General features: G+C 42.3%; 1 protein-coding gene across 5 annotated transcripts in view; it reads left to right on the forward strand.

Annotated features, from left to right (window-relative positions):
* znf438 (zinc finger protein 438) overlaps window positions 1-23,639 on the forward strand; it is a 37,081-nt gene extending 13,442 nt beyond the window's left edge. The window contains exons 4-5 of one of the 5 annotated variants that reach the window (XR_015069170.1): window positions 16,201-16,318; window positions 21,397-23,639. Coding sequence is in view for 2 of the 5 variants with exons in the window: in XM_085939188.1 (XP_085795314.1) it covers window positions 3,380-5,124; window positions 5,322-5,904 (2,328 nt within the window). In the remaining 3 variants the exon portion in view is untranslated. Of the gene's footprint in view, window positions 1-3,351; window positions 5,125-5,321; window positions 8,603-16,200; window positions 16,319-16,769; window positions 17,188-17,207; window positions 20,034-21,396 lie in introns of those variants that run through there. The other 4 variants (XR_015069171.1, XR_015069172.1, XM_085939188.1 and 1 more) reach the window with 4 other exon arrangements.
* Window positions 23,640-25,113: the final 1,474 nt, after the last annotated feature.

Consider the following 25,113-nt stretch of genomic DNA (forward strand, 5'->3'; position numbering starts at 1 on the left):
TCTTGTTGCTGCCGACAGCTCTCACTCAACTTGTTTTCTCTTCTTTTTTTTTTTCCCCCCTCCTTCTATTTTTCTTCCACACGCTTTAGTGCTGTTTGACCTATTCCAATAGGTCCAAATGTCACCGCGTAAGGAAAGGTCAGGTAAAGGTTTAGCGTTGCAAAGTCTGGATGACTAAGACAGTCTGGCTGCCTGGGGAGGGATAGGGTGTTAACAGTCGAGACCACAAACTCACATTTCTAGACACACTTCTGTCACCTTCACTCCACTTCCATGCCATTCACCTCTACATCCTTTTGCTGTATTAATTGTAAGATTGTAAATATTCTCATTTGCTGTTGTGTTTCGGTCGAGGTCAGATTTTGACGAGCGTGTGTTTATGTACGTAGCAAGAAAGGCTCAGTTAAGGCGGTTTAAAAGGGATACCATACGAGGAATAGCAGTGGGGCTCACTTATCGATTCATTTTCATCCACGTGCTGGCAAAATCGGCATGGTCCTAATTGGAATGGATTTTCTCCAGTGCATTGATTTGCTCAGGTGACAATGGATGACATATGGTTGTGTGTTTGTTTGTACATGCCACGCATACCATATGGCGCTGTGATCGAGCAAGAGTGAGAGAGAGAGCAACACCTTTCAATGTTATCCAAAGACAAAAGTAGCAGCTGGATGCTAGCAAAGGTGCAATATGTGTGTTTTAGTACCTGTTTCATCCAGCCTCTGCAAACACCGATTTCATTTTCTCCATGACTGGGCTTGCCGCGGACACAAAAGAGCTTTCTCCTACACACACGCTCGCAGTTTTACACTCGGCTTAAGTTGAAGACATAGAAGAAAAAAAACAAACAATACAACACACAAGCTTGCTCAGGTGGAAAAAAATTATTCGGCCTAAAATGACAACTGGTTAAAAATATTCACACGAATAGGTTTGCATGTAGAAGAAGCGGCTTGTTAAAGATGACTAGACACGACTTCCCACAGCCGGCCGGCCGACCGGCCCCGACCCCCCATGATCTGCCCTCTTATCTAGCCTGGATCCTGGCCTTTCATCTGCGCCAAAACCTGGGGGAGTTTTGGCCTCTGCTGTGTTTTTACCCCTCCCACTCACAAACATGGACACATAGTTCATTCCAAACCAGCTCCATCTCCAGGCCCTATCTTGGAGTCCCAGATGAGCATTGCTTCCCCCTACCAGGGGAGATAACAAACCTCACCTATGCTCTCTGCTGTCCTCCCCTCAGAATACAACTTTGTTACAAAAGTGGGGGGAGTGACGACAGAATGGTGTACATGTTTTTAGTTCCTGCTGTCAAATCTGTCACACAAAAAAAAAGATGACTCTGTAATCCAACTCGAGACTTTTTCTCATCTCTTTGACTTCTCTAAAAAAATGTGGAACTAATAGCAGTGCAATTCAATTTGAAAATGAAGGGACCAAAATGTGGTTGCATTTTCACAAGGGCATTTTTCAGACAATTACACAATCATGTAAAAACTTGTGCTTAAGAGTACACGCAACAATTCAAGCAACTCTGCACTGCATCACAATTTTGAAAGCTCTCTTAAAAAATGTATGCCTTTAAAAAAATTAGAATTTTGGACATTAAAGTAATTAAAACTAAATGTGATAAATGGTGTGTTTTTTTTTTTTCATCAAGCGCTTTGACCTTGCATATCTCCTGAAATAAAAAAAATAAAAAGCACTCTGGAACACACAGCACTTTCCACATCACTTCAGGACAACTTCAACTTTGAGCCAGTTTTGTCTGGCATCTTATTTTTCTTGCAGGGGCCACATTTTTGCACACGTCCCAGCTCTGTTTGAGCGTGTAAACCAGAATATTTTTTTTTAACGCTCACTTCATGCTTGGTCTGCTCAAACACTGCCCTCTTATTCAACCCTGACCTCTTCCATGCATAAACATACGTCCCTCACCTCTCACCCTCTGGCTTTACCTGTTAATCTGTCTCCCCTTTCCCTGTGTCCCTTGCATTCTCTTACAAAAAACACATCTGCATCATCCTAGCCCTGACCTTTGACCCAAGTCAGATTAAACCTGATGGCGTTTAGAATCCAATGGCAGATTGAGTGGAATCTATGACCTCCATATGTATTTGTCTTTTAACCCTTATATATGATTTCCCTCATGATCATCTATTTAGAGCCCAATAACAATGTATGTTGGATCTTCTTACAAGTTGACACCACAACGGTTCTGCTCCGTGTTTACTCTGTAAAAGGCCGACCCTTTCTTTGTCCACACCGGGTTTTTTTTTTTTTTGGTTTAGGTTTAAAACCTCATATTTACACAAGTATTCCGATGCTTTGCTTTGTTATTTCACAGCGGACGCCTCATAAACCCCTTGCTATAAAATTTAGAGCTGGGTAAGGGACGACTGCTTTAGACTTGAGCAAAATGAAAAAAGTTTGGAAAACTCCAAACTTTTTTCATTTTGTGAAAGCGGAGTTAAGTTTGACTTTGAGCTTCAAAAGTCCAAAGATGGAAGACCGAATCTATTGGACAACTATATTGCAAGTACTTAACCTATTTTGAATTTGTAAAATATTTTTATCACCACCCCCTAATCTCAATGTCATTCAACTGTCAAAAGGGACCGATTTATTTCTCAAATGGAAAAGAATAAATTGCGTTAAAGACCAAGGATTCCTTGGTTTGAATCCACTGAGTGTTCGGCCACGGTAACAATCAAAATACGATCAGTTGTCTGCTATGCAGGGAAGGAATACCTCCAGTTTTATGGAGCTGTCATGTGGTCAGGTACTGTGTAAATATTCTTTGTACAAAAACAATTCCAGCTGTTTAACAGTAGGCCTTTTTCTGTTTCTCATTACTGCCTCTTGAAGATGATGTTATCTCTCCTTTTTCTTCTTGTATCATTGCAATGTTTTTGGGATGCCTCCAAAATGCGAGTGTTATGGATATACTCTTTACAATTTTGACGGTCATCAAGCGACAGGGGAAGGGACCATTTTTCGACTCATCAGATGTACTAGCTGTACTTTCCAGGAAGTGAGTTGGGGGCTGACGCAAGGAATTCACTGCAATGGCCCAGCAGGAACTATGACTCCACGCTGAGTTCAAATCAAAGAGGGCATTCTGTCCTTAGCCTCAGGGAACAAGATAACTACTATGTGTGACCAAGGAGATATGGTTTAACAGACAGCTTGTCACACTTGGCCAGATAGAACATGTTCTTCAAAAATGGTCCCCAAAAGAGATGTGAGTTGCAGAATGTAGGTGTATCGCTGCAAGATTGCGTCCTGCCTCCTTTGATCATATGCTACCCAATCATATCTAATACGACTAATTTGTCTGTCTCGCAGCTGGTTTCCACTGAATCCAGCCATTCAAATGAAGAGCCTTCAGTTCCGCAACATCGCCCCCAAGGCCCCAGTTATTGTGCCTTCCCCGTCCCCTACAGTCCTAGCCTGTCAACCTCCCCCTACCCTCCCTGAAGCTAATAGTGGCTCCACCTCTAAATCCATCGTTGTGCCTACCCAAAACTATGCCCTGATGCAAATAGCTGGTCAGGATGGCACATTCTCTCTGGTGGCACTGCCCCCTCCTGTCTCCTCCCAGACAACACACCAACAACAACCTCAACAAACCCAGTCCATCCAAAAGAATCTCAAGCTGCCCATACCCAGGTACAAGCCTGTGAGGAGAGCAGGGACCACAGGTAAGGTTAGATCAACACCTCTAAGGGTGAAAGCTGCCTCTGGGGTTGCAGCGCCGAAAAAACTAGTGAGCAACACGTCTTTGTTGATTAAGGAGAGAAAAGAGGAGAGCACTGTAACTCAAAATCAAAACCCAAAGGTGGAACCGTCCGAGCAGGTCATTTTTATCGACCCGGCCTGTTCTGATATCTCTGTCCCTGCCCTTTTACCAGATAATGCTGTCCTGTACCCTGGGTCCCAATTAGAACAAAGCCCAGACAAAGCTGAACAATCTGCAATTGCAGGCCTTGTTCAAAATCCATGCCTATCTTCTACTCTCCCGACTGCTCTCAAAACGTCGCAGGGCAATTCCCTGGAGCAAAGCGGTCCAGTGAGGATGTGCCAAACAAAGCCCGCGTCAGCTCCGTGTCCAAACAGCATCGCTGTTATCTCTCCAGCCATCTTCAGTAAAACAGTGCAGATTATCCCTTCCCCTCCTAAGGGTAAACTGTCCATACCTCCCTATTCTAAAATGAAGACCACACTCATTCCACCTGCCAAGATCAACTTGTCCCCAGAGAAGGATTGCTTAAACCAGTCGGGTCCCATGAGCCCCAAAGATCCTTCAATCCACGAAATAGCTCAAGCTTGGGGTAGCAGCCAGTTGCCAAACTCATCTCATCCGCCTCAGAATAAGAACCCACTCAACCCGGTTGTGGCTAACCTTCAGAAGCTACCGGGAAAGAAAAGAGGACGAAAGAGAAAGACAATGGAAGACATCTTAGCATATGAGGCCCGAAAGAAGAGGTCATTGTCCTTCTTTCGTAGAAAGTCCCCTGAAAAACCCTCAATCGTCGTATCAAATTCCCAGCAAAAAGAAGTTGACATTTCCAAGAAGTACCGTAGCATTCAACCAAAGCCAATGTTGGTTATGGAGGCCCTCCCCCAGCTACTTAGCTTGCCTCCCAGTACTTCAGATGGTCAAGAACCGGTGTTTGTACCAAGTCACCAGCTCCCCACACCAACCACAACAAAGGATCCAGATTGTCCAACCCAACACCCCCCGGTTGCTCTCCATCTGAGCGGTTCGTCCCATTCTAGAATTCTGGTCGCCAGCCGCTCCTTCCATCGTTGCCCTACCTGCAGCCGCTGCTTCCAGTTTAAGCATCACCTCCAGAGCCACATGAACAGCCACACCTACAGTCGACCGTATGTCTGCCCGGTGTGCCGCAAAGCCTACGCTCATTCGGGCAGCCTGAGCACCCATATGAAGCTTCACCACTCTGAGGCTCGATCTCGTCAGTCTCTGAGCTGCGAGTTCTGCAAAAAGGCTTTTGGATACGTGGCCGTGTACTTCAGCCATCTGCGAGAGGTGCACAAGGTCTTGCTTACAGTGGAGCCGTCCGTTAAACGTAACGAGGAGGACGTAGCTGTTGAGAGGTAAGAATTTGTGTCAGTCTATCGAGTTCTTCTTTTGAACTTGTCTCATATCTTTTGATGTGAAGTATCTGCGGTATACAACAAGAACAAAGGGATTGACCTTGTCGTTCCAATACTTTTGGATGGCACTGTGTCTGTTTGTCTTGTCTATGTGTGTGCCAATATTGATGGGATATTTACTAATTTCATCCCTGCAGGGACAATTCAGAACCCTCAGAAAATCAAGGCCATGAAGAATCTGTGGAGCTGCAGATTAAATGTGGCCGCTGTCATGTGGTCACTCCCAGTTTTGCCGACATGAAGATGCATCTTGTGTATGTTCATGAGCAGGAGGTACTGATTCAGCTACAGGGGGCCCAGCCTCTGTCGAGTGGTCTTAACCCTGAAGAACAACTGATCAAACGCGCCGCACACTACTGGCGGCAGCTCAATAAGAAACGCAACCTTGTCAAGTGCGGGAACTGCGATGAGGAATTCTTCTCTTTTGCTAAACTTAAGAGGCACATTAGGTTCCACCACTGTAGAAGTGAACGGGAGGACAAGAGTGTCCGGACGTCAGCTCCCGACGGATGCCTTGGGGTACTTGCAACAGGTTCCGCCTTCAACTGTGTACTATGCAGCAAGGTGTTGGATACTAAAGAAGGGGTTCTGGAGCACTGGCGGGGTCACCACCACTGTGAGCAACCCAGCTTACTGTGGGCTGCACTGAGCTCCTACTCAGGCCTGGAAGACAAAGAGGCCGACAGAGGTCCGGACACTCCGGTTCCAAGTCCACATTAACCTGCCCAACATGGAGCTCATTTACCGGAGCTTCACTCAGTTGTAACGTTCAGCAAAGCAGGGATTTAGTGTTTCATCTTTCACAACTTGTCTCATTCGTCAAGATTCTACATTCATAAACAACTGTGGTGTTCAGTTTATGTTGCACTGTTTTTTTTTCTTGTTATTTAATTTTTATTTAAATAAAGTGAAACTGTTAAAAACATCACATGCAAATATTGATATCATAATCGTAGTGGGAGCCAGGAATGTAGTTTTGGTCTGACTTGTATGGGATGCATCCAAATACTTTGGTCCGTTCACACTTATAGAAAATAGTTCTCCAGAGTCACGCAACAGCACCTTGTTACGCAATAGGTTGCGGGTTATTCAGTGAGTTGATTCAACTTTTCATTTCTGTGCAAAAGCCAACCCAAATTTCTTTGCATGGTGTTACATCCTCAATGGCAAGTGTTCATTTGTATTTTTGTTGTCTTCTGTATCAACTGAGGGGTGTAAGTAGTTTAGCTTAGAGACTATGTACACTGGACGATCATTTAATCCGTCGGTCCAAAATTGTAAAGCGCTTTTCTAATTTAGGTACTCAAAGCGCTTCACACTGCTTCAAAGACCACATGAGAATCTTTACAAATGTATAGTTACTGTAGCGAAGAAACTATAGCATTAAAGGCAGCGTTTTGGGTCCTATGCAGGAGTATTTGGGCAACACTGGAATAAGTTGGAATTTGAATGATTCAATTGCCACACTGCATCAGATTAGTGCAGATTTTTATCAGGAACTAACATTTCTGCAATCACATTAAACTGATGACCGTGCCATTGTGCCCGAACTTTGGTATTTCTTTTTTTTGAGGGAGCTTTTCAACAGTCGTTTATTATTTTTTCTCGGGACAGAGTTCTCTCAATTTTAGATTTATTTTTCAAATTCCAGCCATTAGTTTTTTAATTTTTTTATTTGTGTCGTTCTCATACTCCTTTATGAGGTACGCTGCCAACAACACACTTGACCGGCACTCATGTGACTGCCTTGTGGCCTTGAAGAAATAAAAGTTCTCCATATTATCATGTGGTTTCAGTTTGATGGCCAAGATTTGTTGATTGCCTATTTGTGTACTCTGTGATATGCCAAGGTTCTCTTCACATAAGTGATTGTACATCTGTGTTGAAGCTTTTGACCACTGACGTGATACTGTTTTAGCTCGTTGTTGACGTATGCACCCGAGAAAATCGATTGACTCTCGTCTCGGTAGAGTTTTTGTACTGTTGTCCAGAAAAATATGCTATTTTATACTAGATTAATACAGAGTATGCTTGTGTTAAATGAAGTGTCACTGAGATGTCTGTATGATTCAAATTGAGTTGGGAGATTCTATAGTAAATCTGTTTTCATATGAAAAAAAAATGACAGGGTCAAATGAATGTACCTAGATGTTTAAAAAAAAAAAAAAAAAAAAGTCCTAGTCACAGTACCAATATACTGGATGCATAGATATATATGTATAGATATGATATATAGATGCAATCGCTATATTGTGAAAATTATAAATATAGTATATTTACAAATATATTTAGATGATCTGTTTGGTCACAACAAAACACAAAGTTGGAAGTGGCTGAGTTGCAGTGCACTAGAGTTTATTATGCGTGCGTCTTTTTAATCCTCAAGCCTCAATACCAGTAAGGAAGCAAGTGGTAGAATTCATGGTTACAAATTTGGAGCAAGCGTTATACCTCATAAAAAAATAGCATGTGTTTGTGTTGGTTTGTGTACCTTGAGACCCGGTTGTTTATGAAAATAAAAACATGCTTTGCTGAGAAAGTTTTTGTATGACTCATTTAATCATGTATGATTTGAAATTTATCGATAGAAGTCGGTAAGGAAATTTGTAGTTTGATTTTACTGCACATGTAAGGACTGGTACAATCACAAATGTTGCGCAATGTTTGTTGGTGATGAAGTGCTGCTTCTATAAGTGAAATTGACATCAATGCTTTATGATTTCTGTGTACCGGATTGAGTGGGATTTGCAGTTTCAGCACTTTTTAAAAAAAAAACAAAAAACAGCATTTAACAAATGCGGTGGAGGAGAGACGTTCAGAGGAGTATGAGGTTCTGAGCGTTTGAACAATAGCAGTATTCTTTTTGATTGCTTCATATTTAATAGATGAGGCCGATGCCTGCTTGTCTTCTGCTTCTCAAGCGACATGAAACTCCACTCCTTTTCAAGTCCCACAAGACAACAGAGAGGGGGAAATAAGTCAAAGTGATGCACGCTCCAACCTTACCACAATGTCATTATTTTTAAAAGCACATGATTTTGTGTCACAGGTCAAAGGGCAACTTGGGCAGTGTTCCCCCAGCTCGTCAGACCAAATCTCCTCAAGCGTGCTCTTATTCTCTTTTATTTTCCTCTCACAAGCTTCTAAATGAGCAACTTCAGGTGGCGTTTTAGCCGCCAAAGGTGCGACATCAGTTACACATGGCAGGCGCAGATGAAAAGAATTGCGCTATACATTGATGCATATTTCCCTTTAATCAGAGTCAACGCGCAGCAAAGCCGTCATACAAGCGCTCTCACCTCCGCTTGGCTCTCAAGGGGGGACCTGTCTGATCAAAGCCCCCCCCCCCCTCCCTTCTCCCCACCTCTACTTCTTGATCAGTGAGATTTAAGAACCGAAGCTTTCTTTTTCTTTCTTTGGGTCTGATTCTTTGTGTGGTTTCTGGAACCTCTCTAGCTTAGTATTTATCATTGTTCCAGATCAGGTCAACGAGACTCCATCACTTTTTTTTCTTGATGCCTTTTATTTCCAAACATAATGAAATAGTCTCATTTCTGGAAGGAAAGTCACAAACAATGTGCATCAACGCAGAGTAACGACAGAGATTTACAGCCTCGTAAAAATGTGATCCACTGACCAGTGAGCACATCTTAAGTGGTGGTGTAATATGAGTGCAACATGCAGTGTTTTGTTGAACATGAGCTCCACACGCCCCACCGGTGCTTGCCAGTCCGTAACACGTGTGACGACTCTGTCGGCACACGCGGCGTGTCGGTGATATGTGTGCAACATTCATCAAAGTGATTCTATGGTTACATCAAAGATTTATAAAGCACCTACATGTCAGGACCTAAATGTACAAAACAATAAGCTCACATTTAGGACCCCCCCCCCCGTTCACCTCCCTGTTGTGTCTCTTTTTCAATATGGACACGAGAGCTGCTCATCCTTTCCCCTGCTGCCTTTGCGCTGGTCTCGGGTTTCAAAGTGTCCCGTGTCTCTCTTGGCCCTCAGAGATTAGTCATCTAATGAGCAGCAGGGCTGATCAGGTGAATAATTGATGACTGGGCGGCTGGAGAAAGTCATCGATCCGCTTGAGCTCCAAATGGAGAAGAGAAGGCAGACACCTCAGGAGGACAAGCTGGGCACTTTTAGTTGATGCTCCCACTTTACTCCAGATCATCCAGTCCGGTACCGACAAACTGGTCCAAATGTTTTCATGCAAAGTAATATGTTCCGGCAGATTCTTTCGCAGGCCGTCCTATACTTGTGCATTTTCCAATTCGTATAAACGCTATCGCTTGTATCCATGCTTTTTATGCCAAGATGAATAAAAGTGAAGCTAATAAATATATATGCCAAATAACATTATTCTCACTTTAAAACAGCATGCAAACAAACAAGCTCCTAAATTCCCCAAACAAGGGAATTTGTCAGTAATGTCTCTCATAAACTGTAAAGTATGAGCAACACAGCAGCTGAAGTTTGTTTATGGCTGAATTGATACAAATGACTCCAAACTACATTTTTAATGAAGAAAAAAAACAATGTGCACAGGCTTAAAAAAAACAAATGAGCCAGGCAGAAAACGGAAGCTCCCCTTTCTTTTCTTCCTCATGTATTCCATGTTTATATATTCATAGACGCCTCATGTACAAGTTCCCTGATAGGAAGATAAGACAAACAAGCTCTCTGGTTCAAATCATCTACCTTAACTAAACATACCATCACCCCCCCCCCCATTCCACTTCCAGTCTGGTTCCATTTAGCGCTTCCTGAAGAGCATGAGAGATGACTGCACACTTCCCCAAGCCAAAACCAGAAATATGCTTTTGATTTGTATTTCTGCCTAGCTTGGCTCCACACATTCCAGCAAGTGCTTACACTACATGAGGTGATGGACAGCTTACAGAATATTACTGAGATTTTTTTTTTTTTTAACAGCTGAGATTCAAGAAATGCTCAGCACGTGTGCTTGCATGATACATCGGGTTTAACTCTTTGAATGGAGATATGGTTGCGATTTAATTTTCATCTGAAAGCCAGCATGAGATTGCCAACTCAACCTTTTCGTGGGTGGATGACATCCTATCAAAAATAGTTGGGCACCACCCACTTAGGTAGGCTACAAAGCAGGAAAGCCTCTCTCCTATGTTTCTTTGATATAAATATCACATAGGCAACAAGAATTATTAGTGCTTGAGAAGTTATTTTACAAACCCAACATTTTTTAGATAAATAAAAAATGTTTTTCACTAAAGCTCTACAGTGTGTGTTTCCAAATTATTAAAAAGAAAAATATTTGTGACTATTCCGAACTTTAAATATCTAGGAGTCAACCGTAGTTCTAAGTTGTAATATCACCAACCACCACTAGTGGTCTTAATTTGCATTAATGGATATTTCAACTGTCCTTAACTATACTAAAACGTAAATTGGCCTAATAGTTAATTTTGGTGGAAAAAAAAAAGTACAAAATGAGTTGTTGCTCTTAATGTATTCTTGTTCAGCAGTTTTGTGCCCTTTTTGAATGGTCAGAGAGCTCTTTGCTCTAAGAAAAAAAAATACAATACATAGTTATTTGTTTGTTTGCTCCTCCAGCGTTCCTGTATTAGAAAATTGACGGATGCATGTAGAGAGATGGCGCCTACTGCTGGATGTGGTGGGACATGCCCCCCGCCCCCCCCCCCCCCCCCCTCCACCTCCTGCCTGCTCCTAAGGCCACTTGTCACCCGATTCTCACATGGCTCGTGGCCATTATGTTGGTGACATTGCTCCAAATGGGCCTGCCCCCCTGCTCTTCTTTTCCATGTCGCTTAGTGGGGAATCCTCTCTGGGATGCTGCTCGTTGCCTTTCTGTCCAGATGGTCAAGAGCTCCCTCCCAGTGCTCATTGGGGCAGGCGCCATTCGCCCACGGGAACTCCTGCCATCTGTTCCAATCTTGCCCTCACTTCTCATATGACTCAAAGTTTGCCATCCACTTTATGTACAGGCTTTTGCACACCATTTATGGATTCATCATGTCATGTTTTGTCTTTATTTCCAAAACACTGATCAAAACATTTCTTCAGTGACATATTTTTCCCATTACCTTTCCAGCCCGAATCACATCTCCTATTCTACTCATGTGTGTCAACATTTGCCCGTGTGTGTCCAACAATGGCTTAAATGAGACGGAGAGCATCTTTCCGGAGTCGTCTCAGCTCGGGGGAATGCGGCGAGATAACCGGATGCTAATGCCGACACTTTGCCTTTGGGGAATTACTGAGCAGTAACCTACATTCACTGAGTTGTCTCCGACATGAGGTTAATGAATCAGGCCTGCTGGAAGGGCAAACACGCTTTCCACACGAGGAGCACGCACACACGTGTGGCTAATAACCATCATCAATACAATAGTTCTAGACACAACTCACAACAAGGATGTCTGTGTTTGCTGTAGCGCAAAAGCTAACAAGGTTTGCAAGTAAGAAGCCATCTGAATGGCTAATTCAGTTACACAGTCTGGCTCCAAGGAGTCGTGAGTGCGTGGGTAATAAGAGGAGTGTTTTTTCTGCATAGAAATGTGTTTGAATGTTTGCTTGTGTATGTTGGAGACATATTTGGGTGCAGTGTCCTCATTGTTATTATTTTTGTTGTTTTTATTTGTGGAATGTTTTAAAAAATAAACGTAGGTGGATGTTTTGGGGTATTTTTGTCGACACGTGCAGGTAAAAATGTACACAACTGCCTTGCAGCTACCCTCATTCACTTTAAATTCAAAACAACAGACTTCCTGAAGTCTCTTTTGGAGATTGGCGTACGCAAAAAGGGCAACCTGTTTCAATTCTTCAGTCCACCCAAATGCAATCAATCAACCCAATCTGGTAAATCATTCCGCTCAAGGTCCATTGCCACCAAGTAAGTGGGTTAGGAAAATAACCTAGCATTTATTTTTTTATTCAGACAACCATTCACCCTCAATTTATGTTAATAAATATTTATTCTTTTTTGGGGAATGTGGGGAGAAGCCTATTCAAGCTGTAGCGAAGCAGGCACCATGCGGTCCTTTTCTTCACCGCTCTCCTTTTTACTATGTTATTGCTACTTTTGTATCCAAGTGGGATATTCTCCACACCTCCATCCTACCTCATCCCCTTCCCTCCCCCTCCGTAACGGTGACTCTGGCTGGGATCCACTAACCGTCTCCCCCCTGGGAAGAACGCCATCTGACTTGGGTCGTCAGAATCAATTATGCTCATCCCCCTCTCCCCTCCCTCTTCACCTCAGCAGCATTTGCATGAGTCACATTTTTTTTTTCTCCGATTCCTTACTTCTTCCCTTTACCAAGCGCACCTCTTGCACCTTGCCCCCCCCTTTTCTCCAAAGCACTTCCCCACCACCCTGAGGCTCCCCTGTCAGGATTCAGGAATAATTCCCCTCCTTTTGCATGCTTTTGGGAAAAAAATACAAAGTGAGGTGATAAATTTGCAGTGATGTACTATAGAATGGGCGAGAGGTCGGGGGGGGGATAAATGAAGGAGAAGAGAATAGAACCCGGAAGGCATTTTTGCATGCTCAGCACATCAGGAAAAAATATGTGGTGCCGTCCTTTAAAGGGCTGAAATGAGGAAGGGGGGGGTTAAAAGAGAGGTGGGCAGCACATTCAAGAGTTTACCTATGAACCCTCACGACTCAGAGAAAATATGAGGAAGCGGCCTTTTGATTGAAGCTGTATAAATGTGGTTTTGTAGTCAGAGTGAAGCCGGTAAAAAAAAAAAAAAATGTAGCCGCTTAAAACCAGTTAAAGTGTGCCTGGCTTTTTTTTTTTTTTCTTTCCCAGCGTACGTGAAGATAATCAAAAGCATGTTATTGGCTACAGCAGAGGTTTTCTGCTACACCCAACTGTCCTCTTATTTAACAGATGACTGATTTCAAACTGCACTTTGCGAACAGACGGCAGGTTGGGGATAAGGGGCAGGGGGGGTCGATACGTTTGAAGGATTTCTGATGCAAACCTGGACCACCTGCCCGACGACTAACACGAAATTCAAACAATGGCGGGTGTAATTGGCATCGACGTGCTTTAAAAGCCCTCCTCCTCGCCGACAAACACCTGCAGCTCATGAAGCCGGGAGGCCCCACGGGAAATCACACATTAGCATTTAGCCGTTTCATCTGCTGCTCTAATCGGAGCCAAACGTTTCAATAATACAACACAAGAGCGATTACGCAACAGCGAGCAAAAAGAGGGGCACTCAGTGAAAAGGTATTTCCAGAGATGTGTGAAACATTTGGCTCGATATCTGGAAGGTCCTGATGGGATGCAAGGTGAACCGCTCTTGGTGTGTTTATGTAATCAGTGTTTCTAATTATAATTCAACTGGCCAGAAAATGATTGCAATACTTGTAGCATCTAAATCAACAGGTCAGGAAAGAACAGCCTTGCAAGCAGATGTGTAAAAATACACACAATAGCAAACATGATTGTGAATAAATAAACACTGACCTTCTCTCATCAAAAAAATATCTTCTGGTGCAATAGTTGGGGCCAACAAAGTTACTTCTTCCATTTTTGCATCACTGCGTTTTGGTTTCAATCTCGAAAAAAAAAAACTCATGGCTCTTCCAGCTTACATTAGCGGCCAGGTTAGTTCATCTTCCACCCACTCTAAAACCACCCACCCCATCATCATCCACCTCATAAAGTTTCCAAGCTCTCCATTCCTAAAGTTTGGCAGCTCTTGATAAGCCCCCGTGGACTGCAACAGGCAGCAAATAGCCTATTGTTGCGAGATAATGTGAATTGTAATGTTCTCGGCTCTCTCGCCATGCACTCTGTCCTGACAGTTGTGGGCAAGGTTAGGCGCCAAGTATACATGAGCACCTGCCAAACATAGACGTCCATCAGTGGTGCTTTTACTGCCGAGAAGGAGAAAGGGAATCCCTGAAGACTTGTGGGAAACAATCACCTCTCCCACAGTTGTTTCGAGAAAACTCACCTCCGCCCACTCAATCCAACCTTGGAGAATTTCTATCATCTTCCCGAAGCTCGCGTGAACAAGCCGTGCGGTTGAGGCGATGCTGAAAGTGCAGCGAAAACATTGATAGAAACACGCCTGCTTGTTCCCGCTGGAAAGAACCTGAGTCAAACACTTGGGCTTTTGCTCACCCTAGTTGTTCCCTTGAAATGTTTATCTGCTGATTATTCAATTCACAAGATAACACCCGCGGTGAATCATTCACCACCTTTCGTTTCACTGGAAATATTCATTGCGAGAACCTTCCATTTTTGAAAGGCGGTGAAATACTTTGGCTAGGCTACAATAAATGCGAGTAGGTGAGTTTTCAATACCTTCAAAAAGTCCTTGAATCAACATTCACTAACCTAGGCTGGATTTAGAAAGATTCAAAGCTTGACTCAACATACTTCCTTGACACCGATTCCTATTTAGCCAGGGAAGTATAACCGGGAGGATTACTGTTAATACAAACTCGGCTTTTCACATTTCGTATACAAAGCAAAATAAATGAAAAAGTTGCACCTTTGAAGTCCCTTGCTTTCCAAATTCAACAGCGTTTTACTGTCATCATCCAAAAGGGATTCTCTGAAATATAAGAATGTGGATTTAAAGTTGGCTTTCCAGTACAAACACTTGGCAGGACTTTTAAAAAGTTACAAGGTCTTCTACCTTAGTTAGCTGAGGTAGCATTTTACCTTTTTTTCCACACATCCTATTCATCTGTTGTCTCAGATAAAAGGTTCTCAGGAAGCGTGAAGAAATGCTCTGAGAACTTAAATACTTCTAAACAGGATTCTCCAAGAGGTAAAGGATGTCGAAGGCGGCGCATTCAGGTAATAAAAGACTGTTAATCTGTCAGATTAGTGACAAAAAAAATGAGTGTGTGGGATTAAGGTAAAAGCACGTGCATTCCTTTTGCTTTATTACTCACTTTACATATTCAGGGATCTTTTTTGGGGGGGACGAGCTACGGACCTAAATGGATTAAAATCACAATTGGCTACTTGTATAAAAAGAGATATTTAAGCATATAGCCTCCTCGCTGTGTCTTTGTGAGCAGCTCGCTTTGATGCTCAAGCAAGACGCCCACTGTCACTGTTTTAGAGCTCCACGATTGTCTTCTCACTGGCTTTAAGGGTCTCATTTTTGGGAAATGCTTAACACTGCCATTTATTGTTATTCGGGAGTGCGGTGATTAACGGCGCTGCACATGAGTTTGGGGGGAAATACTCCTCATCTGGGTCACTCACGTTATCTTTAACGTGGGCGAAGGACCGCAAAGAGTTGCGAACATAAGCAGCAGCAGGTTATAAACTGGCAAGCAGATATAAAAGCAAGCTTTGACTCTTTGCCTCTTAGAGTTAATTCGACTATAATTACTGTCGGGCACCGAGGTGGCCGAGATTATAGTCGTGAGTTACACCTGATGCTGTGAGGGGGGAGCATATTAAATATTTAACCGCTTCTTTTACCGTCAAGTAAATGAGGTGAGGCAAACATTGCATGGTGGAGATCACGACTCTGCATATGTGTTTTTGTCCATGACTTAATCATCTTCCGTGTTAGAATAACACAATTTCTTTTTAATTCTATCCTCCCTTTTAACTCATTCACTGCCAAGTTAATATCCTTGACGTCTATAACCGTCAATGGCACTGAATGAGTTCATGGCAGACAAGAAATGAGAAATGTAGCTATTTAGTGGAGCTTCAGAGTTTCTTTTTCCCCCCGTACAAGCACTCGGTGTGTATACGTGTGACTGAGCGTAGGGTTCGGCCAACCTGACCAAATTATTATCACCGTGACCACGTCGTTTTGCTGCAGATACAAAGCTGGTCATTGTTCAGTCATTTTGAACAGAAGCCGATTAAGTGGAGCATCACAATCAGGCTGCGAATGTCTTGTATGTTCAAGTGACCATGAAATGACCATCTGCAGAGCTGTATTTGTTGCTCTGTATGAAGTGCATGTTTGGCTAAGCTTTCTAAAGTTTGCTTTTCTGCCCTCATCAAGCAGTGACATCACTTCAGAGTGGCGTGCTGGAAAGGAAGGATGACACCATCTCTGCTGACTTGGATAAGGCTTTGCCATGATGACTTGAGTCAGCTTCCTTGAGAAAACATTTCAACAGGTAAGCAACCTTAGAAGAAATGTTGAATTCTTTGGTTCCTGATGCCATTCACAAGCATATGAGGAGAGCGAAAGAACTATTATTTTGTTTCGACGTGACTAAACTGGACTTTTTGTATTCCACTTACATGCGCCGCTATTCCCCAGATGACTCGTTCTACGTTTCCACTGTTGCCGTGAGACTTGTGTAACGTGTTAGACACACATCGATTGCCTAGTTAAAGTCAATGTGCAGCTGTTTCAAACCTGCCTGCCAAGCATTCTTCCTCTATATTGACCTTTGGAGAATTTCAATCTTAAAAACCTGGGAAATATCCTCCATATTGAGAAACACAATCAGGTTGATAACAGGTGATGCTAGAAGAGTCGTTCCATGTTAAATCCAAATGCTGGAAGAGGATTCGTGGAGAAATTAGTCCATTTGCTTTGATGCATTTTTTTTCTTCAAGCAGAGCAAAAGAGAAACTGAAAGTCCAGGATGCAGACTCTGCAATAGATGCTTAGAAGACGAGCGATGACAAAGAGGATAAAGACATAAAGGCGTTTAAAGTGATCTCTTAAGGGAATCGTCATTTTCCTTTGCCGGGTCGCTCTGGGTGACTGCGCACGCTTCATTGTTGTGAGAGCTTTCTGTGACAGGAGACAAACAGACGGATCAAACGGAAGAAAAAGTCAGAGCAAATAAAGTCACGCTCTCTCCCTCTTTGTTTTCCTTATAACATTGTGCCAGAACGTACAACGTGTATGTCAAAGGAAGAAAGGCCTTGTTTCCGTACAGAAACTTTGTATGATTCATGTTTCCTCCGCTTTGATCTGTGAGCTGTGCACAGCCTCGGGATAAACCATTTCAGGTTGTCTAAACAATTTCCAATCACCGTTTCCATATTTAGGCTCTCATATGAAGCTGAGGAAAGACGCCGTTCTTGCTGAGCAGAGCAGAGGAGGGGATTTTTATCCATCCAGTGTTTGACATTGATCATGCACGCAACAATAAACACAAGTTGTACTGTAAGTGGCGCCACACGCGCCCCCCTTGAGGTCAGCTTAGTGGCAAAGCGAGACCCTCTTGAAAACGCCCACCCTCGTCTTTCATCCTGGTCTCTAAATGCACATCTGCTCCCCAGCGTCCCGACTCTCATCGCCCTCACCTCCGCCACGCCTTTTTCCTGTTGTGAAATCCACACAGGCTCTTATTAGTAAACCTCACCAACCCCACTTTGATTACCCGGCATCACTCAGATCCACAACGTTCGGAATTTAGCTGGCCAAACTTTTCCCACGCATAAACTTTAAGAAGTAAGGTAAAAACATATCAGTGTAGACATTTAGCAATATGGTTTTTTTTTTAAGTTGGACCAGTTGTGCTTACTCTTGAAAAAAAGAAATCATACTATGTAAAAAAAAAAAGAAAAAAAATCAATCTGCTTTCCTGCTACCATTCATTATCAAAAAGTAAGAATCACAATGCAGGCAAATTTCTTTTATTTTCCATTGTTGAACAACAATAAAAGTTTAATTTACAAATATCTATATTTTTAAGAATGTCACGAATCACCTTTGGCCCACAGGCCATACTTTGGCCATCCCTTCTGAACACCAATACTAGCCAACACCTCAAGTTTGACTTACAGTGTCCAAGTGTGCATGTGTGTGTGTGTGCTTGTAAGTATGAGCATGTGTGTGTGTGTGTGTGTGATGCATGACATCATTCAGCTGTTCCTCTGGGCACGACTCCATCCAACTAAATAATCCAGGCCAGCTCCATAAAGCAGGGAGTGCCGCCACATTCCCCCAGCCATGAAATATCAAGTGGTATTAAGTCACCGTAACTGTCAGCCGCCTTCCTTCCTACACACACACACAAAGACGCAAAAAGCATGTTTTTTTTTTTTTTTGCACAATCAGCTTATTCTTTTATTTGGCAGACTGTTAAGCAACCAAGTTGTATTGTATATCACACAAGCAGTCCACATGAAGCAGGTGGCGCCATATTAACCTCGGCCCACTGTCAGTGCAGGAGAGTGCACCTAAAGGATCTGGTTTCTTTCATCACTTCTATCCTGCATCCCCATGGACCCCCCCCCCCCCCAAACACGCACATTAGAAATGACATCAGAGTCTCCCTCCAGCTGAGGCCAGAGTAAAGCATCACCCAAAATGAACTGTCAATATTACACCACCACAAACAACATAAGATGTTATGAGTCACTAATTTAAAAATAAAGTTCACATCATAATTTTATCGATTTATTTATCCTTTTTGATGTCCTTTTTTTTAAAGATAACATTTGGAAATTAATTGCCTGCCATGTGAGACAGTTTTCTCATTAATATTTGATTTGTAAATAAGCTAAGCTAAATAAGTATTTGTATGGAAAACACTTAAAGGCCATAAATATAAAACTATCAAATGAAAAATATTAAGTATGGTGGTAATAAAGACATCGTTTTGTTGTCATAATCATTTTAATTTATTCTGTGACAAGGTGAAACAGGTGTGATTTACTTTCAGTTTACATTTTCATTGTTGAGAAGCCATGACTCTTTCTTTCAATTTCACAAGCACTGTGGAATGTTAACAGGTGCTGGCTCAACTTTTGGAGCCCCAAGAAATGCGACAGGAGAGAAGAACTTGAGAGCGCACCTGTTTTCCACCGAGCTTGAGAGAATGAGATCCCATTTCCCAGATCACACTTAAAACAAGGAGCCTCCAGCCAACGTTTTCCTTTTTCTCACAGCTAAAGAGAAACATGTACGCTTTGCAAAGTGCTTGGGTTCTGATGGATGGATTACAAATTGTGCAGAATTGTCTCTCTGTATTTTCCCCAAAAGAGACAACATTAAAGCCATCCTTCATTAACCAATGACTCGAATGAACAAATTCAACCATCTCCATAGAGAAACCTCGGAAAAATTTTCCACGATGATTTTCCCGCCAGAATCCATCATATACGAGCCCGTGACAACATTATGCTAATCAGTTGGCCTTTCGACAGTCTCGCGCACAGAGAAATCATGTTAGGTTGCTTTCCAATCACCCTCAGATTGATGTTTAGTGACCCACGTTTGAGCGGAGATGAGCGATAGCCAAAAATACATCTGTTGATGGTGAAGAAAAAAAAAAAAAAAAACAGCCGTTCCCCGGGGGTGCTCTGTGGGAGACAGATGTTTACGGCTATCTGAAAGACACACATTTGGATCCTTTCCAAGGAAGCATAGGTGCTTTCGAGACATATGGACCTTCTGGGTCATCACCTGCACTCAGAGGTTCAGAGGTGACTCATTTCTCATTGACATTAGATTAGACACGTTTAACCGGATTTAAGCAGGGCTCCCTGTTCCCTTCAGCCTGCCCTGATTTGATTTGAGCTCATCTTGTAAGTCAGTGAGTGCAGAGAAGTGTGTTCCACTGCCTTCCACTGACCATCCTTGCAGATTTGACTTTGCTTAGTTTTGAAAAAAAAAAGTCATTATTGTGCCAGGCTATACCGAAAAGCAGGAAATGTAAAGCAGGCGTGTTAAACAGATTTTATTATTCCACATCTTATCTTTGCCGGCTTTACTTTTAGCCTGCGCTTTAAATGCAAGCTAAATGCCATATCAAACACAAAAGCAGATGATGCCAGTTGAAATCTCTCTGGGATTTGCTTGACGAGATTGACTCTGATCTCAAGTAGGCTAAATGCTCCTCACTTGACTAAATGGCCTCTTGTCTGCCGTTAGCTCTTCATTACTTCTCTTCATCTAAATATGCAAAGTGAAGATGAGTGGCAAATGTATATATCATGCTGTAAAGTGCAGATAGAAGTCAAAACGAAAATGGTTCCTGGGCCACAAAAGTTGATATAAAGCGGCAATGTCCCAATACTTCTGCCTTCACTTTGCTAACCGGCTTGCTCTTTTAATTCTAACTATACTTTGATGCAAAATAGCAAAGCAGTCAAAGAGAAAATAGCAGCCGTTGCATCAATGGAATCCCCGGCTTGTATTCAAAGCAGGTAAATTAAATTGAAAGAAGTAAAGACCTGAGCGCATGTCTATTTAAACACAGCCTAATAAGATCGGTGCTGGTACATAAGAAATTCAAAAGCTTCTTTTTTTTTTTGTGTTGATGTCCACAAGCAGGCATGCGGCAATGACAACAGTGACAGAATGTCTCTACCGGCCTGCTCACAACACAGCTTCCATCTGGTGTGACATCTGAATAGGCTGCCCAAAACATGTTTTTGGGCACTGGTTTTGCAAAAAGTCACCCTTTAAAGTGTTTTTTTTTTTTTTTTAATCAGTCTGGCTGTTAAAAAGACAGAAAGGCTCCTGTGAGCTTTTTTTTTTTATCAAAAGACACACATGAAGGAAAGGCAAAGAAAATTGATGAAAAGAAACAACTTCTTTGAGAAGTTATGGAAGTTAACTCACGGGATGATGGTCCCTTTTTGCCAAGCAAGTGGCTCGGAATGCAAGATGTGCAGGCTAAAGGTCACCCAGGTTTGCTTACATGGAAGGAAAAGCGCACAAGCAAACAAAAGTCCATACGTGCTGCACTTCGGATCCAAAAACCACACAAGCAACCAACCTCAAACTTCTCAGGGGGCTTGGAAGAAAACCCGGGCTCCAGTCTAACCCAGTCAACCAGTCTTGACCACATTGGAGACACAGATGGAAAAGAGAACCTCAAGAAAACAAAGAATTCAACATGGAGCTTTTCCAAATCTGTGCCTGCTTTTGAATCCTCACATGATTTTGTGCTTTTTTAAAAAAAGAAATTCAGTGATGTAGATTATATGATTACAGTCACCCAGCAAGTTTTTTTTTTTTCAATATTTCTTTTCCTTTTATTTTGTTACCCCCAAGTACAATCATTATTTTGCCATTATATATATATATGGTCATTTTGTGGTTTCTTCAGCCGGTTCTTCAGGTACCCTGTTGTCTCCAAAACATTTCAAATGAATCTGACAGATGTCATGGAACATTACGTTATCTGCTATTCACTGTGATCACTCCAAAAATTTTGGAATGCAACCAAAAAAAAAAAAAAAAAAACTTTTGAATTTCTTTTTCTTTTCCATCTGTTTCTAGAAAACCTGCAGAGCTTTTCCATTTCAGATGACAGCGCATCAAGTTGAGTGGCAGCGGAGGTGCCGAAACACGTGCGTACGCACGCAAAACAAGCTGCACACGCCTTCATTTTTATCGTGTAAACATAAACTCTGTCTGGATAACATGCTTTCCTCAATCCATGCTGAGCTTGAACTAATGGCACACACACACACACATATTGTGACCCCCCACAGAGAGGAAGTGAGATGAGCTTTTTGTTGCTACTGTAATTCAGTTATCCCTCAATGCCGGAGGCCGAATGCTAGACAGGAAGGAGGATTGTGCTGTGTCTGTGCTTTGCTTTTATACACAGGTGAGTGCCTTGCCTTGCCTTGCCTTGCCTTGCCCGTCTTCAGTACCACGCTCCCTCATGCCCTCGGGCCATCACGGATGCCCCCTTGCTGCTAAGGTGCCATCTTAAATCCAGCGGTGTAAAAAAAAAAAAAAAAAAACTAATACGGACATGGTCCCCCCAACCCCCCACCACCCCCAGGGGAATTTAACCACAGGCATGACATGTTCTTTCATGCCATCTTTGCTACTAAGCAAGTGTCACAAGTACTAAACGCTCATTGGTTTTAAAGGTGAGGCTCCGGGGCCAGATCTGGTCCAATGTACACTTGCTCCATTATTGCTCCTCTTATTTATTGATTTGTTTCTATTATTTGTTTATTTATTATGTATTCATCGCTCTTATTTATTCAATGTTTGTGCCTTCTTATTTTATACTCTTTGTGCTGTTTGCTTGTATGTATATTGTGTAAAATGTGGGATGGTGGCGGGAAACGTAATTTCGATTTCTTGACATGTGGAGAAATTGACAAAAAAGCAGACTTTGACCTTGACTTTGACTTTGACTGAAGGATATTAGCAAAAATAGCAAAAAAACTAAATGAATGGATAGAAGTGGTTGGTAATTCCTTATAAATTCCTCAAGATGGCAGCAAACCACTTAAAACAGAAGATCCGAAAGCAGCAATAGTGACGGGAAAATAAAGCTTCACATTTGCTTCACTTGTAATATTTGGACTCCTCCAGATCACACTATTGCTTTGAATAAATGGAATTAAGAAATGGCAAGAAACCATACCTACCATGTGGCCCATGATGAAAACGAGTTTGACATCATCTCAACAGTTTGACGGATCCTGCGACTGCTTCAAATATCACAGAGACGCCAAAAAGTGCACTTAGCAACCATGTGGTGACTCACACCTTTGCACGCACCCAGGTTAGCAACAATCTGGGGCCGGACCTCCTACCGGGCCGAGCTTGTTGGAAAGAGGTCACGTTCTCCAAGGTGTGTCTAAACTAAGATGACATGTAGATGTGTTGGCACGAGAAGGCGCTCCAGGCTCCCCACCAGCGCATCTGACGCCTCGCTCCACAAGAGAAGCCGACACGTTTGTTTTCTTTCTTTCTTCTCTCAGCCAGAGAAAATACAAGAATGATTTGCTTTTGTGGTTGTTCCATCCCTCAGGTTTCTACAGACTTACAAATAGCAATAAAGTGGAGGATGAGCTTGACAGCAGCAATGATGCTTAATTTGGGAACGCATTTCTCTTGTGTTCCCAGAGGCGTTGACTTTTTCTCATGTTTAATGTAATTTGTTTTTTTTTGCTTTTTCCATACACATGCAAGTTTGTTGAACTTGTTTACCTTAGAACTGCACCATATTGTTCCCTGCGGCTTACTGTATCGAAGATTTCTTAAACAATGTTGTTGTTTTTTTATTGCTTTTTCAAGTATGGAGGCAAATCCGGATGAGAGTTGCTCGCCTTTAGTGTCGTAGCAAGGTTTATAGCGACCATTAATAGTTGCCATTTATAATTAGGTATGCTAATTTATGTTTGACAGTGTTTTGCATTTTATGTTGGCAAAGTTTTGTTGAAGACCGCTTTGTAGTTTGGTTTGTTTTTTTTCATTGGGATGGATGGATGTTGACAATTACCGTATTTTTTGGACTCTAAGGTGCACCTTCAATGAATGGCCCATTTTAAAACTTTATATAAGGCGCACCTGACTATAAGGTGCACCATCACGTCAGATTTTTAATTCAGATCATTCTCCATTTTATCTTTTTTATTTCAACTTCAGACGCAACAAATGACTTTATAATCACAAAATAATGATCCATAGTCTTTTTCATTCATGATTCATAGTGTCCCTGAGATGTGTTTTGCTCAATGACATCAGCACAGAGAAAACAAGTAAAGTGCCATCCTCACAAGCTGTTATTAAAATGACTAATGTTTTGTGTGTGGGGCTCCATTCATATATATATATTGTATCTATCCCCCTTCTTACTGATTAGCTCTTAAAAGCTGACAATGCAAGATCACGCCTCTATCTGGTAAATGGAAATGCGACAAACCCCAGCCACACTCAGCGGATTGCTTTGGCTTGCATGGTTTTGGCTGAATGAGTGCTTCGTAAGTGGTCATAAAGCAAACGACCAAATTGCCTTCTCTCGTTGACCATCTTCTGCTGATTTCCTGCATTCTTGAAGAGGACTTTGGATCCCACACACACTCTCCTTGCATCTGCGTAAGTAATAATCCTTTTCATAGATTGTGGATGTTCTCAGGTATTAAAAAATATATATTGAGTTCAGGTCCTTGAATAAATTCAATAATGGCTGCAGAAGACTGGAGCTTTGAGGAGTGCAAGATGCCAGCAAGCACACAGAGCTGGAAACATTGAAGGAAAAGCAATGAGGTTGTGGTTAAGCTAAGCTTAGAGACTGTGATCTGGATCAGGTTTAAAGGAGGGGGTAGGTGAGGGGGTGCATTGGAAGGGTGCAAAGTTTTAACCCTATGTAGGAACAGAATTGAAGTAAAACCGTGTGTTTTGTTGTTCGTTTGCAGGTAGACTTTCCTCCTTAGGGTTTACGACTAGGGTTTTAAACGAAGGCTAGAGTTTCAAACTTGGTTTTGAAACTAAGGTTAGGGTTTCCAACGAGTTGTAGGATCCCTAATTAGGGTTTCAAACTTAGGGTTAAGGTTTCCGACTAGGGTTTTAAACCAAGGTTAGGGTCTCAAACTAGGTTTTAAAACTAGGGTTAGGGTTTCCAACGAGGGTTTCAAACTACTTTTAGGGTTTCTAAGATTAGGGTTTCTAACTAGGCTTTCAAACTAGGGTTAGGGTTTCCGGCTAGGGTTTCCAACGAGTTTTGGGATCCCTAATTAGGGTTTCAAACTAGGGTTAGGGTTTCCGACTAGGGTTTTAAACCAAGGTTAGGGTTTCAAACTAGGTTTTAAAACCAGGGTTAGGGTTTCCAACGAGGGTTTCAAACTACTTTTAGGGTTTCTAAGATTAGGGTTTCTAACTAGGCTTTCAAACTGGGGTTCGGGTTTCCGGCTAGGGTTTCCAACGAGTTTTGGGATCCTAATTAGGGTTTCAAACTAGGGTTAGGGTTTCCGACTAGGGTTTTAAACCAACGTTAGGGTTTCAAACTAGGTTTTAAAACCAGGGTTTCCAACGAGGGTTTCAAACTACTTTTAGGGTTTCTAAGATTAGGGTTTCTAACTAGGCTTTCAAACTGGGGTTAGGGTTTCCGGCTAGGGTTTCCAACGAGTTTTGGGATCCCTAATTAGGGTTTCAAACTAGGGTTAGGGTTTCCGACTAGGGTTTTAAACCAAGGTTAGGGTTTCAAACTAGGTTTTAAAACCAGGGTTAGGGTTTCCAACAAGGGTT

This window comes from Syngnathus leptorhynchus, chromosome 19 (genome assembly GCF_054491065.1).
Source record: "Syngnathus leptorhynchus isolate UIUO chromosome 19, UIUO_Slep, whole genome shotgun sequence".
Lineage (NCBI taxonomy): Eukaryota > Metazoa > Chordata > Actinopteri > Syngnathiformes > Syngnathidae > Syngnathus > Syngnathus leptorhynchus.